The sequence below is a fragment of the Monopterus albus genome, unplaced genomic scaffold (assembly GCF_001952655.1).
Source record: "Monopterus albus unplaced genomic scaffold, M_albus_1.0 scaffold32.1, whole genome shotgun sequence".
Taxonomy (NCBI): Eukaryota; Metazoa; Chordata; class Actinopteri; order Synbranchiformes; family Synbranchidae; genus Monopterus; species Monopterus albus.
This window is the reverse complement of record NW_018127912.1, coordinates 250,272-266,111: the sequence shown is the minus strand read 5'-3', so window position 1 is coordinate 266,111 and position 15,840 is coordinate 250,272. Positions and strand designations below refer to the sequence as shown.

Sequence of the window (15,840 nt, the reverse complement as noted above, 5' to 3'; positions counted from 1 at the left end):
ATTGCAGAGTCAAGATGTGCATTGCTGATAAACTCATACCCAAAAAGACTGAGTGCTGTAATAAAATCAAAAGGTGCTTCAACAAAATATTAGTTTAAGGGTGTGCACACTAATGCAACCACATTATTTTAGTTTTTTATTTTTACTTCCCACTGAAAAACAGATTTCAGTTTGTTTTCAATTGAGTTGTACAAGTTATAGGTCACATTAAAGGTGGCTAAAGTTCTGGAATTATTTATCTTGGTCTCGTTTTTTTACATCACAGAAACCTGGCATTTTAACAGGGGTGTGTAGACTTTTTATATCCACTGTAAATAAGTGCTGGCTTAGATATTCACAAAGTTTTTAAAAAAAAGTATAGGGATTTCTTTATGTCTCATCCATATCTGTGAAGAAGTACGAGCAAGGGTGTGGAAACGTATTTTCAGTAGGGGGGGCTGCCTGGCACATGTGTGCACACAAGTGTTTTGAATAAAATTTTTATGGAAATGTATATTGCCTTACATAAAATGAAAGTACAGTCAAAGTTCTGTTTAGATTTTTGCATGCTATTCTATATGTTTTCTAAAATTATTTAACTGGGTTTGGTTTGTATTAACATAACGTTCCCACTTGAACATTATCCTGATTTTAACCCACAGTCTCATTCACAACATCTAGCTCGTCAGAGCCAAGCAAACTCTATTATTAGTATCTAAATAACTCATGGTTTGCAAGTGAAGGCTTGAAAGCATCATCATCCTCAGTTCCTGTCAGCCCAGTGGTCCAAACATGGGCAGAAGCAGCAGCCTGTTGACTCCCAGACACCCCGCTGTGGCTCACTCTCACAGTGACTGGCTCTGCTGCTGTTGTGGTGGTGCTTGCCAAATAGCGGTTGAGGTAGAAATAATTCACTTTGCAGTTATTGGTTAATGCAGTTTAGAGAGGAAAAGGGAGCGCTTTGTTTGATGCAAGGGATCTCTGTGCTAATGCAAACACAGCAGAATTTTTGTAACATAAGACTAAGATCACACAGGGATCTAAATCATGCTCACAGAAACGATTTATTGTGCAGCTCTATAACCCCATGGTGTGTTTTTTTTTTTCTTTTTTTTTTTTTTTCTCTTTCTTCTTCCCCATGAACATCACGCACTGTTATTGTACTGACGTGACTACAGCACTAGCAGGTTCACATCTGATGTCTAATAGAATGTAGCAAAGTGACTGCAAGAAACTGTAGATACAGCAGGGAAACTTGGAGGATGAAGGGTTATTGCATGTGTTTTGTTTTGTGGTGTTCAGTTATTTATCTGTTTACATGTATGGCGTGCTGCAGCATTGATAGTAAACAGTTTCATAGTCTCTGATTCATGTTTATAGGAATGCCTCCTATGATGCCAGGCATCCCTCCCATGATGCACGGTATGCCTCCTGCTATGCATGGGATGCCACCAGGGTAAGAACTATGGGTTCCTTAATTATGGGTTTAGTAATAGCTTTTCACATCCAGTGCTGTTTTCTGTTTTTAAATTTGATGTTTGTTTTTGTATTACTAATCATATGCTTATAAAACAAGTTTGAGTTTTGGGGTATAACTGAGATGCTATTATACTGTAGTGAAATACACAGTTATGTGGCCTTTTTGGCTTTTGTAGGATGATGCCAATGGGAGGGATGATGCCTCCCATGATGCCAGGAATGCGTATTCCGCCAGGTCATTGTTGGTTATATTTTAGAAGTAATTTTTTTTAAACCATTACAAGTTTTTCAGGGAATCTTAGGCCACTTCCTTTTCAACAAAATAGTCAGTTTGGTTACTCAACTAAAACTTGATGTACAGGTATTAAATGTCACTCTTTTTATTTGATTATTATTTTTTTTAACTGATTGTGGCCTAAAGTATAGCTTTACACTTTTGGTACAGCAGATGTAGCTAAGCATGTTAATGTACAATGTGTATGAAGTTTTAAAAACAATGAGATAAAGCAGTTTAAAAATAGTTGTATTAAATGAAGGAGTTCATACTGACACAGTTAAGAATTGAAAGCCAGTCTTGCCTCCTTATTTACTAATTTTGTTTGCATTGTTTCACTATTGTAGATTTCGCTATATATGTTTTAAATGTTATCATGGAAGAATGTTAATGGGATGTGTCTGCTTGTATCCTCAGCAATGCCACCTCACATGGCTCCAAGGCCAGGTATGCCTCACATGGCCCCGGCCCCTGCAGCAGGGGCGATACCCAGTCGACCGTCAGCACCAGCAGCACAGCCTGCTGTCACCAAGCCTCTATTTCCCAGTGCAGCACAGGTGTGCTCTATGCACCCCCTCACAACACTCAGACCTTTCAGCTTGTACAGTTTAAAAGTGCCTGTTAATCCGTTCTCCCTTCAGGATAGACCATTGCCAACTTATTATATAGTTGTATAAATGTATGTTTTTAAAGAAACAGCATATTACATGATTTTTTTCAACTATTCTAATTTCTAAAGTTTCATTTCCTCTTTTTCTATGTGATTGTTTCCTCTTTTTTTCTGTTTCTCTTTCTCACTTCATTTTTCAAGTCAGTGTCATTATTCTGTCGAATATGGTTAGATTATTTGGACATGTTACATGCCAATGCTGTGATCTCCTTTCCACCATGCTGCAGATGGGCTCTGGTGTTCACAGCAGCACAGCAGCCATTTCCTCTCCACCTGCAGACCTTCAGTCTGCCTCCTCCCAGCCTCCCTTTCCTAACACGCCACAAGTACGCTCACAGACAGGACTTTGACTTGGACTGTGGCAGCTGCATGTTGCTTATTCATTAACTTGGCTAGTAAAATCTAAAGTTGGAGATCAGGCTGATTACTAACAGTGTTTACCTTGTAAATTTACTTGTGCATCAAACACAGCACGTTGGCCATATTGTTGGTGTCAGAGGGTAATCATCTCTGACAGGAACTGGTGTTTGTATTTATTTCATCCGTCAGTTTTAATATGATGCATGTGCTTTTTTTTTTTGTGTTTTTGGTTTTACTTCCACTATCTGAATTCTTGGCTGAGGTGAAACAGTTGATTAGGATTTGTTTCATCTAATTATTATTTTTTTTTCTTCGGATCACCAGATTGAAAGTAAATGGTGAATGTGCAAGATTTATTGCTCAAATTGAAAAGACTTGTGAACCTGGGATAATGTAACTGACAAGTCAAATTGGTACATATGTAATTTCTACTTTTAATGTGGAATTCTAATTGTATTTCACTAGAATCAGTGACAATATGAATAAAAGGCAACGTTAAGTCTTGATAAAAGCAAACTTTAAGTTGAATATTAGCATTACCTAGTGATTGTCTCAAAGGTATAATCTGTTGACATTTATTTTAAGATTTATTTTGTTTATTTGTTTGTTTGTTTTTTTGCATTTTGAAAAGCTGAGAAGTCAGCGGTTTTGATGTATTTTCCCAGTCAGTTATGTGTACTGTGTCTTTTTACAGGCTCAGCAGAGTGCTTCAGCAGCTGCAGCTTCAAGCAGTACAGCCGCCTCCTCTGACCCACCCAAAGCCACATTCCCTGCCTACACCCAACCCTCTGTCTCCTCTTCCTCTTCCACTTCTTCTAACCCCTCTAGCAGCACTGTGGCCAAACCCCCGGCCACAGTGACCAGTAAGCCTGCCACTCTCACCACCACGAGTGCAACTAGTAAGTTGATCCACCCTGATGAGGATATCTCACTGGTAAGTTGCTTGAGCTTCCTATTTTGCCCTTTTCACAGTAAGTAATGACTGATACATATAATGGAACATTTATTGATAGAAATACTGTAATACTTTTCATCACGAAATTTGATAATTATGGAATATCCGCCAAATGGTTGCAGGATTTAGATTGTATATTCTTACTACGTAGTTTCTGTTTTGTGGTTATGTTGAAGGATGAGTCTGACCTTAAATATCCTGAGTCTGAAATCAGGGCCCACCAACATTGGTACCCCATTCCCGATTATTTTTGCAAGCATCTGTACTGTAAGGGGCATACCAGTATTTCTTAGTCTGAATGTTTCCTTCATGTGTTCTTCCTGCCAACAGGAGGAGATGAAAGCTCAGTTACCTCGTTACCAGCGTCTTATACCCAGGCCGGGTCAGGCCCATGCGGCTGCTTCTCCAGTGGCCACTGTGGGCAGCATAATTCCCCCACAGCAAGGCATGCCACCACAGCAGCCTGGCATGAGGCATCCCATGCATGGTAAGAAAATGCTTATTAGGGAATCAGTCTGTGCAAAATACTAGGGGTATGATGAGATTTCATGCCATGACATCGTGCAGTATTAAAACTTGACAATATTTCTTGTTGATGCAAAAGCTGCCTTGGGGTATCGGTACATAACAGAACCAGAGTTTTATGGTGTTTACATATTGTTGTCTTTTACTGCATATCATCATTCATACTCAAAGTGGAACTGAGGTGACATTCATTACAAGATTAAAATATTTCAAAATGCACCTGCAGTGTTTTGCGATTTTCACTTTAAGACTTTCTCAGTCATATATTTTGTCATTGAAAATTTCTTTAAAGTAGTGTTAAAATATCTTGTCTAGTTCTCATGAACCCAATATAGTGTATTATCATACCCCTAGAAAATATCCTTTAACACAATAGTGTTTCTGGTGGAGAGTTAAATGAGAAGATCAATACAACTTAACATGCTATCCACATAAGTTAACATCATATTTACTGTCATTATTATTACACTTTTAATTGATTTTGGTCTTTGTCTGCAGTGTTCTTTGTAATATTTGCATTTTCCAGGGAAAATCCAGTAATTTTGTAATCTAGGAAAAAAAAAAAGTCATGTGCATGGATAGATTGGTGTGTGTGTGTGTGTGTGTGTGTCTTGGATTCATTTTTTGGATATGTCAACAGGGCCCTGTTATGTGTTAGGTCTTTTTCTTCACTTAATTTAAACACAGACCACATTGAAATTATTTTACATTAGCTTCATTTTAGGTGACATCCACAGCTGAATCTAAATTAACTATGATTTTAACACATTGTGGTCCCACTGTGTCCCCTCTGTAGGTCAGTATGGTGCTCCTCCTCAGGGCATGCCAAGCTACATGCCTGGAGGGATGCCTCCATATGGGCAGGGTCCTCCTATGGTGCCCCCTTACCAGGGAGGTCCTCCCATGGGCATGAGGCCGCCTGTCATGTCTCCGGCTGGACGCTACTGAAGCAGCAAAGCAGCCACCACATTAGGTTTGAGGTTAACACCTTTCTCTCATCTTTGTGCTTTTTCAAACATAGCTGCAAGCAAAGAGCAGATAAGACCAGTGGTGGTGAAGACAAACATTATTTGTTAGAACACATGGACGTTTAATGTAACATCTTTATTTGAAAACAGCCAAGCACCACATAGGTTCCTGACAGTTATATTGTTGTTTTGATTACATGTGAGGATATATATATTTTTCCCATAGGTCCTACTCAGGTTTATAGAAGTGAAGTGTGTTAAAATGATTCATGTTTCTTTTGAAGCTGCTGGAGTTACATGAGTGTACCAACATCTTAAAAAGGCAAGTTTCTCTTGTAAACATAATTAAGTTTTGTTTATTGCTTTGGTAGAGTGATTGAGGCCCTCACAGCATGTTTAGGTGCTGTTGGACTTGCGTCCCCAACCTTGGTTGGTGAGGGTCTCAGTAATGATTCCAACTAAGTAGTGTTAGAAATCCATGACTCGTCAATCTCTAGCTTTATTCTTATTTCAGGTTTGTTTTGAATATCTCCTGGTCTAAAGGGTACCTGTATGCATCCTTTGTAATGTTTTATGAATCTGTTGTAATAAAATCCATCTTGAAATCCAATGCTGGTTTGTCCTGACGTACGTGGAGGTGAGTCATGAAGGTTTGTACTGATACTGTATTTCTGGACTTCTTATGGCTCTGTTTATCTGCAGGATTCATTGGGTATTTAAACACCAAGTTTGCCATCATCTGTTTTTTTCAGCTTGCATTGTCTTAATGAATGGCTGGATGTACAAAAATACAGAAACATTACAGCTTTACCATGCTCAAATCTTGTGTACCGCTAGCCCAAAACTAAGATGTTGGCCAACTTCTGGTTTCAAATGCTGCATGTTACCCATGATATGATGCATTAACAAACTACTTATTGGTTTATGATATTTATAGCGTAGTACACTCACACAACAGTATACAAAAAACAAAATTTCATTCCTGATTCATAATCTTTTTGTTGGGTCTCTACAGACACGCCACTATATAAAAATGCATGAATGCTTAATGTTCCTGTTTCCCATATCTCATAGTCATGCCCCCATAATGCACCACAGGGGATAAGCAAAACAACAAACCAACAATACAGTAGCTCTGTTTTAAATTCCAATTGTGTGAAGCTTAGCTTTTAAGGCTTTACGTTAAAATGCAAGGTTGGTGATTTTATTTTTAGACTTTGCCATATTGGGTTTGCAACTGATGGATCAGCAATTCAATCCCCGAGTTCATCTCGTGGTGCTTGTCAGAAGCAGAAAGGAATGATAAATGGCTCTTTACCTGTGTAGTTAGCATTTACAGTAGCAGATCACTGATTGACAGGTGTGCCCATCCTAGCTAGTCTACAAAGTAAGAATTTCAAAATGTAGTGATGTAATTTGAATGGAACAATGAGACCACCACCACCGAGATACAGAACAGTGTATTACTAAAGTGTACTTACTTACTGTTAGTAATTTGTAATGGTAAAGCTACACCTGTGACGGTACCTAGAAAATCTGCTTCACTAGATTGGGTTTTTACCACACTGCTACTTTGTATTGCTGGGTAGTTTAGTTTTGCCTTTTTCTCATTTCTCTTCTAAATGTTTCACGCAACCATCTGTCCATGTCATCTGCAGTGGTCCTAGATTGCTGTACAGTCTCAGAGAATAAACCTGAGTGTTTGTGGAAAAGATGCAGACAGCAGTTGTACAAATTGAAGTCTTTGTGCGCACACAATGGATCTAATAAAATGGTGGTGCAAAGAGTAATTATAGGTATTTGGTGTGGCACAAATTTTTCCTTTGCCTAGATCACTTACTACTTTGTATTTGTTTTTGTTGTCTGTAGCCCCTCCATATCAGCTTTTCAGCCTTAAAACGCACTCATCTGGCATGACAGGTCAGTTAAACCCAGTAAGTACCTGATGTTTATTATAGTGTGGGTTTGTCCTGTTCAACTGGATGTTAGGTTTTGTATTATATATTGTTTAAATTATGTTCCTTACATTTACAAGGTAATTGAAGCTTTGCACATACTGTAGGTATTGTGTTAAAGAGAAACCATAAGTGTTCATTCCATGAAAGTCATCACATGGGTCAAAGACTTCAACATTAACATGTAATTGTTGAATTTTTAATGTCTTGTCTGAACATGGTAAGTAGTCAGCAGTGGGTTTAAAGGCGTTACATGTTTGGGGTTCTTTATGTAAAAGTGTTAGCTCATCCTTATGAGAAAAACAACCACATCACAAACCTAAAGAAATATTTTACATAAAAGGAGGATAAAGCATAACTCTCTCTTTCCAATGCTTATAATTGTTTCTTCAGATTAATAGTGGCACTTTTTTTTTTTTTTATTAATATGTTCTTCTGATCCCAAATCGGGAACCACTGCAGTTTTTGTTTTATTTGCCAAGGTTTTAAGATTTTCTCTTTATCCCAGTAAAACTGAAGCTCTCAGGAGTTAAAAAATTTTACTTCCCAAAAAGTGTGTTATTGGCCTAAATAATCCACTAAAATCACAGTGGACCAATTTCTTGGGGCCATATTTCTTTTGTCTTTTTTGACATTTTCAGTGAAAAGGATTCCATGCGGTAAACATCACAAATATTCATTACCTTGTGTAACTTCAGACATGGGAGAAGGAGCAAAAAACCACTGGACAAATGAAACCAAAACTATCAGTATCGCTGGACACTACTAGAGAAAGTAAACTGGTTTTGTGAATGTATTTTTGAAGAAGAAATGCCATCATGTTGGAAGAAACATTCACTCAAGTATTAAAAGCAAAGCAGTCAGTATGCAACTTAATCAGTTTTTACCAAGTATATACAGGAAAAAAAAAAGTTTAAATGTATTTGCAATTAAACTTTTTTTTCTGATGCTTTTGTCTTTTCAAGAAAACTTTTCTTGATGTATTTTATTTAATATTCACATGAATATTATAAAAACAATTGTAGCTTGACATTTAAATGAAAATGTGACATTGCAATGTCAGGTTTATGTTAAATAAACAATTACATTATTGTGCTGTCACTTTGTTTTTATTTCTGTCAGTGAACAACTGAAGTGAGCTCTGCCGACGCCGCCTAGTGGCACAGGTTGGATGATGCCACTTGAATGCAGGGAAATAGTGGAATAATAGACATCACAGTCTGATATATGCTAATGTTTAAAGTATATACTTGATTCTGTGAGGACAGAATATCACTATGATTGAGTAGCCTATTGCATCAGAGTAAATGCAGTATAATGTTGATTTAGTATTTCAGTTTTCAATATTGGCCCTTCAGCTATATGTCACATGAGCTTTATGTTTTGAAGTGAAATTAATACATTACTAGGAACATCAGCCATTAGATGGTATAAGCTTTACAGACTGTACAATTTCACTTTGATTTAATTCCACTGAAATCTCTTCATATTTTTTTGCTTTAATACTTTTAAATGCACAAAGCACTATTAACCAAAGCTTTATTAACACACTGGCAAACTGAAGTTCAGCTGATCAAGACAAATGATTAAATGGATTATAAAGAGAAGACCGTTGAGTTGGGGGTGTGCTGAAAACAGCAAACACCTGTTACACCATTTGAATTACAGTTTCCTGCTGGGCAACTAGAACAATAAGTGAAATGCTGAGCTGTGTGTCACGTGGGGCTGATAGAGACCAACATTGTACACTGATACAAGTTAGTCAAACCACAGAGGAAGCTGTTTGTTCAGAGATAAAATTTAAAAAGACATGTACTATATGTGCGATGACCTAGTAAAAAAACTCAACTCCTGTGTTTAAAGATGAATAAAGGAAATGTATGTTTCTGCAGGTTTGCACCCTCCTGTGTGGGTTGCTTAATTTTGTAACCTTTTTCTGTTTCCTATTTTTGATACAGCATTTAAGTTGTGATGCATCAGTCATTGTTAATAATTTTATGCATCCTGTTTTTTTCCCATTCATGTCTTTATTTGTTGTTCAAAGCCAAGTCAGAATAAGCCTTAAAACAAAGTCTTATTGCTGACCCTTAAAATGTAAAGAATGTTTTCCTTTCAAAACTGTAAACGGATGGGATAACATTTCAAGTTTACCTCAAAACATGGCTCAACACGTGGGCCTAATAGTCGAATAATGGAGCAGTGGTGGTTTATTTATTTTATATCCACATCTTAGGGCAGACAAACCTCTTGGGCAGGCTTTCTTTATTTTGACCACCTGTCTGTATCATGAAAAAGCCGACATCTTGTTCAGACCAGCAGAGAGTATAATTTCCTCAGGAATATGCAAAACTATATTTCTTAAGCACGTAAGACACAATTAACGCAAATTTAATGGAAACCTCTTGAGCGGAGGTGGCTTAGCTGGGACTGCCAGGTATAGCCCAATTCTAAGCACAAAAGCTGGATCTTCAGGGAAGTATAGGTTGGTTCCTACTGTGATCGTGGTCATAAGTCTGCTGAGCTCTCTGTGTGTGCTGTGTTGCATGGTGACATTTATAACTATGCCTAACCACCATGCTGTCTTACAAGAAGTTGATCCATATGTGGTGTCAGTTAGTGTGTCTGCTTCCTCTTGTGTGTGCCTTGAGGTTTGAAGGTGGAGCTTCATGGAGTTGTTGGTTTCATTTACCGTTAACCAAACTTTTGACATCCAGTCTTGAGTAGCTGCATTTGTGCTGTAATGGTTACCTCACTGCCATTCCTTGAAATCTTAATTAGTGTGTGGCAGTGTTGAAGATGCCTGGGATGTGGTACCTGGCTTTTTTGTGGACTCTGTTCATCATACTGGCTGGGCCTGGTGAGTTCTGTTGCTGAGGCTGATGTCTGGTCTCATCTGCTTTGTTCTTTCAGTGTGAATTGTACTAAGAGCTGGGAGAAGTCATTCGGAGTCAGTTTCTTAAATAGGGCAGACAAAACAACAGCAACATTACAATATAATGCAGAAATCTTTGAGCCATCAGATGATTCTAAGACAGTTTGTAGTGGTATTATGTTGGATTGCACGCTGAGGTGTTGCTGTCTATCTCTCATTGTCTGGACGGTTGAAAGATTTCTAAGCAGTGATGGGGGGTGCACATGTATTTGTTGCTTTCTATTGTCATTCATTTTGTAAAATGTTTCTGAAATGGCAACAACTGCGATGTGGCTGTTGAAACTTACATTAATTTAAATTCAGTTTTATCTGTATATCACCAAATCACAACAAAAGTCATCTCAGAACAATTTACAGAGTCAGGTCTAGACTTTACTATTGTTATTATTATTATAGAGGAAAACCCCAACGAATCTCCCTTGAACAAGCACTTGGTGACAGTGGGGAGGGAAAGCTCCCTTTATCGGAAGAAACCTCCGACAGACCCCTTTTAGTGGGTGGCCCGCTTAAAGTATTCAATGACTTTTTCAACAGACTGAAAATTGAATATATTCTAACACGTTTCATTTTGTTTTTGTCAAGTATGCAGTCACGTTCAGTTCTTAGAGAGGCATGAGGGAGAGTCTGTGGTTCTTCCCTGTATGATCGAGCACAGGAACACTTCACCCTTTGGTGTCTACCTGAAGCGCAGCTGGCTGCATCCCAGTGAAGTGCTGTTCATGTACACCAAGAGCGAGTTCAGTGTGACCAACGTTGAAGACAAGATCCGCACCAGTGTCACCGGGGACCCAAGCAGCCACTCTTTGAATGTGACCATCTCTCAGCTGAGGATCAGTGACACGGACCGCTACTACTGTGAGTTTGTTGTGAACAACCCTTCTTCTGAAGACGAACGAATACCTGGAAAGACTGAATTCTTCGTTCTTGTTACTGCTGGTGAGTCGGGGTTTTTTTCTCATTTCACCCCACAAATTTTACTTGACACCCACTGAAGGTTAAACTTGACATTTGGAGGTCTGGTGTCATTGCCTGCTCAGCATTAAGTAACACTATATGAAAAGGAGTACTTTGTAAAGAGATGTAAATGCATTTTTAAATGATAACTTGGTAATAAGTGAGGTTTCATCCAGATGACCTGCAGCCAGAGGGGAAGTGGCTGAATCGAACATTAGGGGCATCTTTCTGATGAATTAAAAAGGTAACTGAAGGAACCATATACACTAGCTAGGTATCTTTATTATTATTATTATTTGTCAGTTATTTTTTATTTTAACAATGCCCAGTTATCAGAATAGATGTGAAAATACAACCTTCTTCACCACCAGATACAAGTAGAACTACAAGCAAGCAAGCAAAGTTTATTTATATAGCACCTTTCTAAACCTGCGTTACAAGGTGCTTTCCAGTAAAACATAAAAAAAAAAATAATAAAGATACCTAAGACCAGATAAAACACATCTATACAGTAAAATAACAAGAAAAATACAAACAAGAAAAATACAACTCAATTGACTTTTAACTTTTAAAAAGAGCAGCCATTTGTCCAAGAGAAGAGCAGACGGTTCTTTTTAGAGGCATAATATGCTTTCAATGGTAGATGGTGATTGTTTCACTTTTACATAATATGAATTTATATTTTAAGATGCGCTGTAGCTCCTGTCCAAGAAAGTGTGTCAGTTTGTCCATTGATTTGAAAAGTTTTATTCTGTGACTTTTATACATGTTCAGTAAAGCCACTACCTTAAATACTTTACATAATAAATTGAGAACTCCTCTTAATAACGTAATGGATTGTAACCCCCCAGATATTTTAACTGTCAAAATGACATGCGCTTAGGAGATTTTCTAGAAGTGACAGTGACCTGAGATGTTTTGAAAGAGCTCAGGAAACATCCTGACTGCTACAGGCTACTCCAAATGATCTCACTGTTAAGACAGAGTGCAGTGGTGCGCCAGTGCATTACATCAGTGTTTTTTCCCTTTCCCTTTTGGAGATGCCCCCGGGTCGGCGGACATAAATTTGCTAAAGACATGTGCTGGGGGCTCAGCTGTGCTCCCGTGTGTCCCCCCACATGGGGAAGTCTTGGCTGTGGAGGGGGTGAGTCTGAAGCGGCAGAGGGGCCGGGCGCCTGTGGAGTTGTTGTACCACTCAAAGTTTCATCATAGCGGCAGCTCTCCTTCCTCCTCCTATTTCCCTGTTGAAAGGGTCCAGCTGTCCTTGGTGCCCAGCCCTAGTGGCATCACCTACAACCTCACCCTGCAGCAACTGCAGCCAGATGACACCGCCCTGTATAGCTGCCAGCTGCACATACATGGCAGGTCCGACAGCACCACCAGTCTAGGGAGACGAGTGTTCTTTGTTTCTGTGCAAGGTGGGTCACCTCACAGCAGGACTTGATCACTGAGCCACTTATACTAACTTAAAATGTAAAAACACCTTTTTTGCTTAGTGAAAATGCTAGTTATTTTTATACTGACTTGTTGCACGCCTCTGCTTCCTTCCTTTTGTTTGTGGTGTTCAGTCAGTTGATTCAAGTATTATACTAACATTCTTTTAAACGCATAAAAAGGTTTCACATCCGTGCTTGTATGTCTGTGTGCATACACAACTGATAACACCAGACAGTAATGCATATTGATAAATGGATGACATTAAATGTTTTCATTCAAACTTTATGTCTAAGTAATATGAATAATCAATCAGTTTGTCAGTCAGTCGATCTGGACATATTGATCCGATAATCAAAATCCTATAAAGTGGTGGCGTGTGAGGGGTTGTGTTGTGGATGTGGTATGGGAATGACTGTGGGGTGCAGGTATGCTGCTGCTGAATTCATGTAATAATATAATTATAGGCTTTAAAATATTTTAATTAGACTAATAACACCGTTTTATAAGCAAAGGGGAAAACCCAAGTGCTTTCCCACTGCAACTGGCATGTCTAGCAAAGTTAGGGAGTCCCATAGACCAGTAATTCACAGTCACAAAATAGCAAACTGGAATCATAACTGTCTTGTGATGCTGCTGCAGTACATCAAATATGTTTCAATCCACAGCTGAAAACAGCTCCCGAACAAATGCACAATTTACTCCTGCTTGAGAAATGTGGCTAAAGCTGCAGACCAGCTATTTCTAATGAAATTATTTTGCCTTTTTAAAAAATATAACTCCATATATTGTGTCCTGTTTTTGAAGATCGATCTTCATTTACAGCAAGAAAGTCAAAAGAAATTGAAAGATTGTTTTTTTTAATGGGATTTGCATTTGTTGACAATAAGCAAAATATAGAATATCACAACTTTGTAGTTTAAAATATTGAGATATATCATTTAAGTTGTTGGCGAATAGATTATTGAAATGCTACAGAGTCTTGTGTTCTTGCTTTAAAAACCACCTCAAGTTCACTGAGCAAATCACACTGATATCACCTCCAGACAACAGCAACACTGCTGTACCCTTTAGCCTAGAACTAGGAAGGAAGTTCAGCTCAGTGGTTTTTGATATGAGAGAAAACACATCACATTTGAGCTAACCACTAACTGTTATGTCCTGTCTTTAGTGTCAGATGTTGTTTACACATTTGGTGATACCCTACTGATTGATTAAGTGTATGATTAAGCTGGATGGTTCCTCAGGGGCTGGTGTTAAGTCAAGTTTCTCATCTTCAACATCTCTCTCCCTCTCTGCTTCTTCACAGGCAACGAGTGCAGCTGTTCCGCCTACTCCATCCTGCTGTATGCTTTGTCCTCAACTGTGGTTGTTCTCCTCCTCATCCTCATTGGAGCTGCGGTGATTTATCAAGTGAGCGAACTTGTAGCTTAGAATGTGCTGCTCTAACACTATACAAGAATAAGGAATGAAATGTAACTGTTGTGTTATTAAGACAAACAGCACCTGCCTGTTGAGAATGTGCTAGGGTTCCTCTGCAGCTCACCACAAAACCACACTAGTTTCCACACTAGTTTCATAACTTGTTGCTGTCACTTGTCAGCATATTTCTCCTCACCAAGGAAGACAATGAAACCCCAGTTCTACTTTTAGTTTTAAGATTTTGTTTTAGGAGCACTACACTATAATTTTGTTATTTTCATGTGCCAGTAAAATACACGATAGTGAGAATGAGGCTTGGTTCAAATGTCCTATTAAGATTGGGCTCAGCCTCAAGAGAAAATGACAAGCTCTGATTTTAACACAGGAAATCAAGAGTGTGTTCAATCTGTTAGCTCCTTTCACTGATTTGTTTTCCTCCTGTCTCAATGACTGTCAGAGCAAAGCACGCCACCGTGTCAGCTCACGCCCTCAGCCACCTGTCTACGAGGAGATGACTGGGCTGCAGTCTGTAGGCCGAAAACTGTCTCCATGCCATCTGGAGGAAATGGAGTCTTCTGAGTACAGAAACTGCTTTGTGAAGAAATCTTCTGAAAACTATTACGAAAGCCCGAGCGGGGCCCTCTGCCCCAGATCTGCGTCTCAGAAATGAAGCAGTATTCAACCTTCTCACCAGCATCATGAAATTACCAAATCAGCTGTTTGACACTCACTCGACTCCACTTAGTATTAGCAGTTTCATCAAACATTTTCTCCTCATGTCTTTTTGTCATGTATATTGGACTGTTGCTAGTTTGAAAGAGGGTATTTTGCCATCATGAAATTTCATATCACAATGTTGATATATTGTATATGGTGATGTAATACATTTTCTAGAAAACTAAGTGAGAAGGAGAAAATGTTATTAGAAAATAAAAAGAAAAGAACATCTGTTTTTGGCCGTTTCAGCAAATTAAAGGTGCCTTCTGTGGTTTCTATTTACTGATTCTCACCAAAATGCCCCAGGTGTCTCCTTGAAGTCCAGCAGATATGTTGAATGCTGACCATTCCTCACAAAATATATGCAATGCATTTTTTGGAAGAATTTCAAACCAACATTATGCACATCGCTGTTTGCTTGCTGCCAGTCTTCTTCACATACATGTACACTGCTGTTATCACCCACCTCTATTGTACAGTATTCAGTTTTGCCTTCACTATTGCATTTGTGTTCTGAATATGGAGGCTCAAAAGGGACACAGAGAAATAAATGACTGTGATTAATTAAAAATAAATTTAAAAAAATGACCAAATAAGAATATGCATTTTCCCACTTTTCTTTTACATTTATTCATTTCCACATTCATTTTTGTCTGTATTTTCCCCATGTTTGATTTGGAGTAGGAAGAAGTCAGACTTATCCAGTCCTACCCCATGACATCATCTTACATCATTGGTTTGCAAGCAGTATCTCTACATAGATAATTCTCTTCTACACCACACAAGTAATATACTAAAGAATTATAACAGAGTGTTAACATTCATACACCACACCCACAATGTTCCATCTAATTAATCATTAAGCCTGTTCTTGCATATATCTTGATTGACACATACCTTTATATTTATGTTTAAACTCGTCAATTCTATTACTATTTTTTATGTCCACACTTAAATTATTCCATAGTTTTACCCCACTTATGGAAATACAAAATCTTTTTTTGGTTGTACGTATAACATGAACTTTTAAATTTAACTGACCCCTTAAATTGTATCCCCCATCCCTTTCATTAAATAGTTTTTGAATTCCACCAGGTAATAAATTGTTCCTGGCTTTATACATAAACACAGACGTCTTATCAGTCAGTTAAAGCAGCAACGTCTATAAAGCCAAAATCCCAAATACTATACAACGTAACAAGCACTTCCCTGCTGC

At 38.3% G+C, this 15,840-nt stretch overlaps 2 protein-coding genes across 5 annotated transcripts in view; both read left to right on the top strand.

The window, feature by feature from the left end:
* The window catches only part of znf207b (zinc finger protein 207, b), an 8,841-nt gene extending 3,051 nt beyond the window's left edge, over positions 1-5,790 (top strand). The window contains exons 5-11 of one of the 2 annotated variants that reach the window (XM_020597044.1): positions 1,360-1,435; positions 1,635-1,693; positions 2,150-2,289; positions 2,630-2,728; positions 3,457-3,696; positions 4,048-4,204; positions 5,039-5,790. In XM_020597044.1, the coding sequence (XP_020452700.1) occupies positions 1,360-1,435; positions 1,635-1,693; positions 2,150-2,289; positions 2,630-2,728; positions 3,457-3,696; positions 4,048-4,204; positions 5,039-5,190 (923 nt within the window). In that variant the 3' untranslated portion in view covers positions 5,191-5,790. The remainder of the gene's footprint in view (positions 1-1,359; positions 1,436-1,634; positions 1,694-2,149; positions 2,290-2,629; positions 2,729-3,456; positions 3,697-4,047; positions 4,205-5,038) is intronic. The other variant, XM_020597045.1, reaches the window with a different exon arrangement.
* A 176-nt stretch (positions 5,791-5,966) lies between these two features.
* On the top strand, positions 5,967-15,207 carry cd7al (cd7 antigen-like). 3 transcript variants are annotated; one of them, XM_020597046.1, is made up of 6 exons: positions 5,967-7,144; positions 8,288-10,022; positions 10,680-11,033; positions 12,092-12,469; positions 13,795-13,898; positions 14,365-15,207. In XM_020597046.1, exons 2-6 carry the CDS (start codon positions 9,962-9,964, stop codon positions 14,575-14,577), a joined length of 1,110 nt encoding a protein of 369 aa, XP_020452702.1. In that variant the 5' UTR covers positions 5,967-7,144; positions 8,288-9,961; the 3' UTR covers positions 14,578-15,207. The 3 variants fall into 3 exon arrangements, with proteins under 3 accessions (XP_020452702.1, XP_020452704.1, XP_020452705.1); XM_020597048.1 differs by lacking the exon at positions 8,288-10,022 and having other exon boundaries at positions 5,967-7,130; XM_020597049.1 differs by lacking the exon at positions 8,288-10,022.
* Positions 15,208-15,840: the final 633 nt, after the last annotated feature.

Coding starts and splice junctions, on each gene's coding strand:
- cd7al (XM_020597046.1), top strand. CDS start 9,962: ATGCCTGGGATGTGGTACCTGGCTTTTTTGTGGACTCTGTTCATCATA. Junction 10,023..10,679: donor CATCATACTGGCTGGGCCTG/GTGAGTTCTGTT, acceptor GTTTTTGTCAAG/TATGCAGTCACGTTCAGTTC. Junction 13,899..14,364: donor GAGCTGCGGTGATTTATCAA/GTGAGCGAACTT, acceptor AATGACTGTCAG/AGCAAAGCACGCCACCGTGT.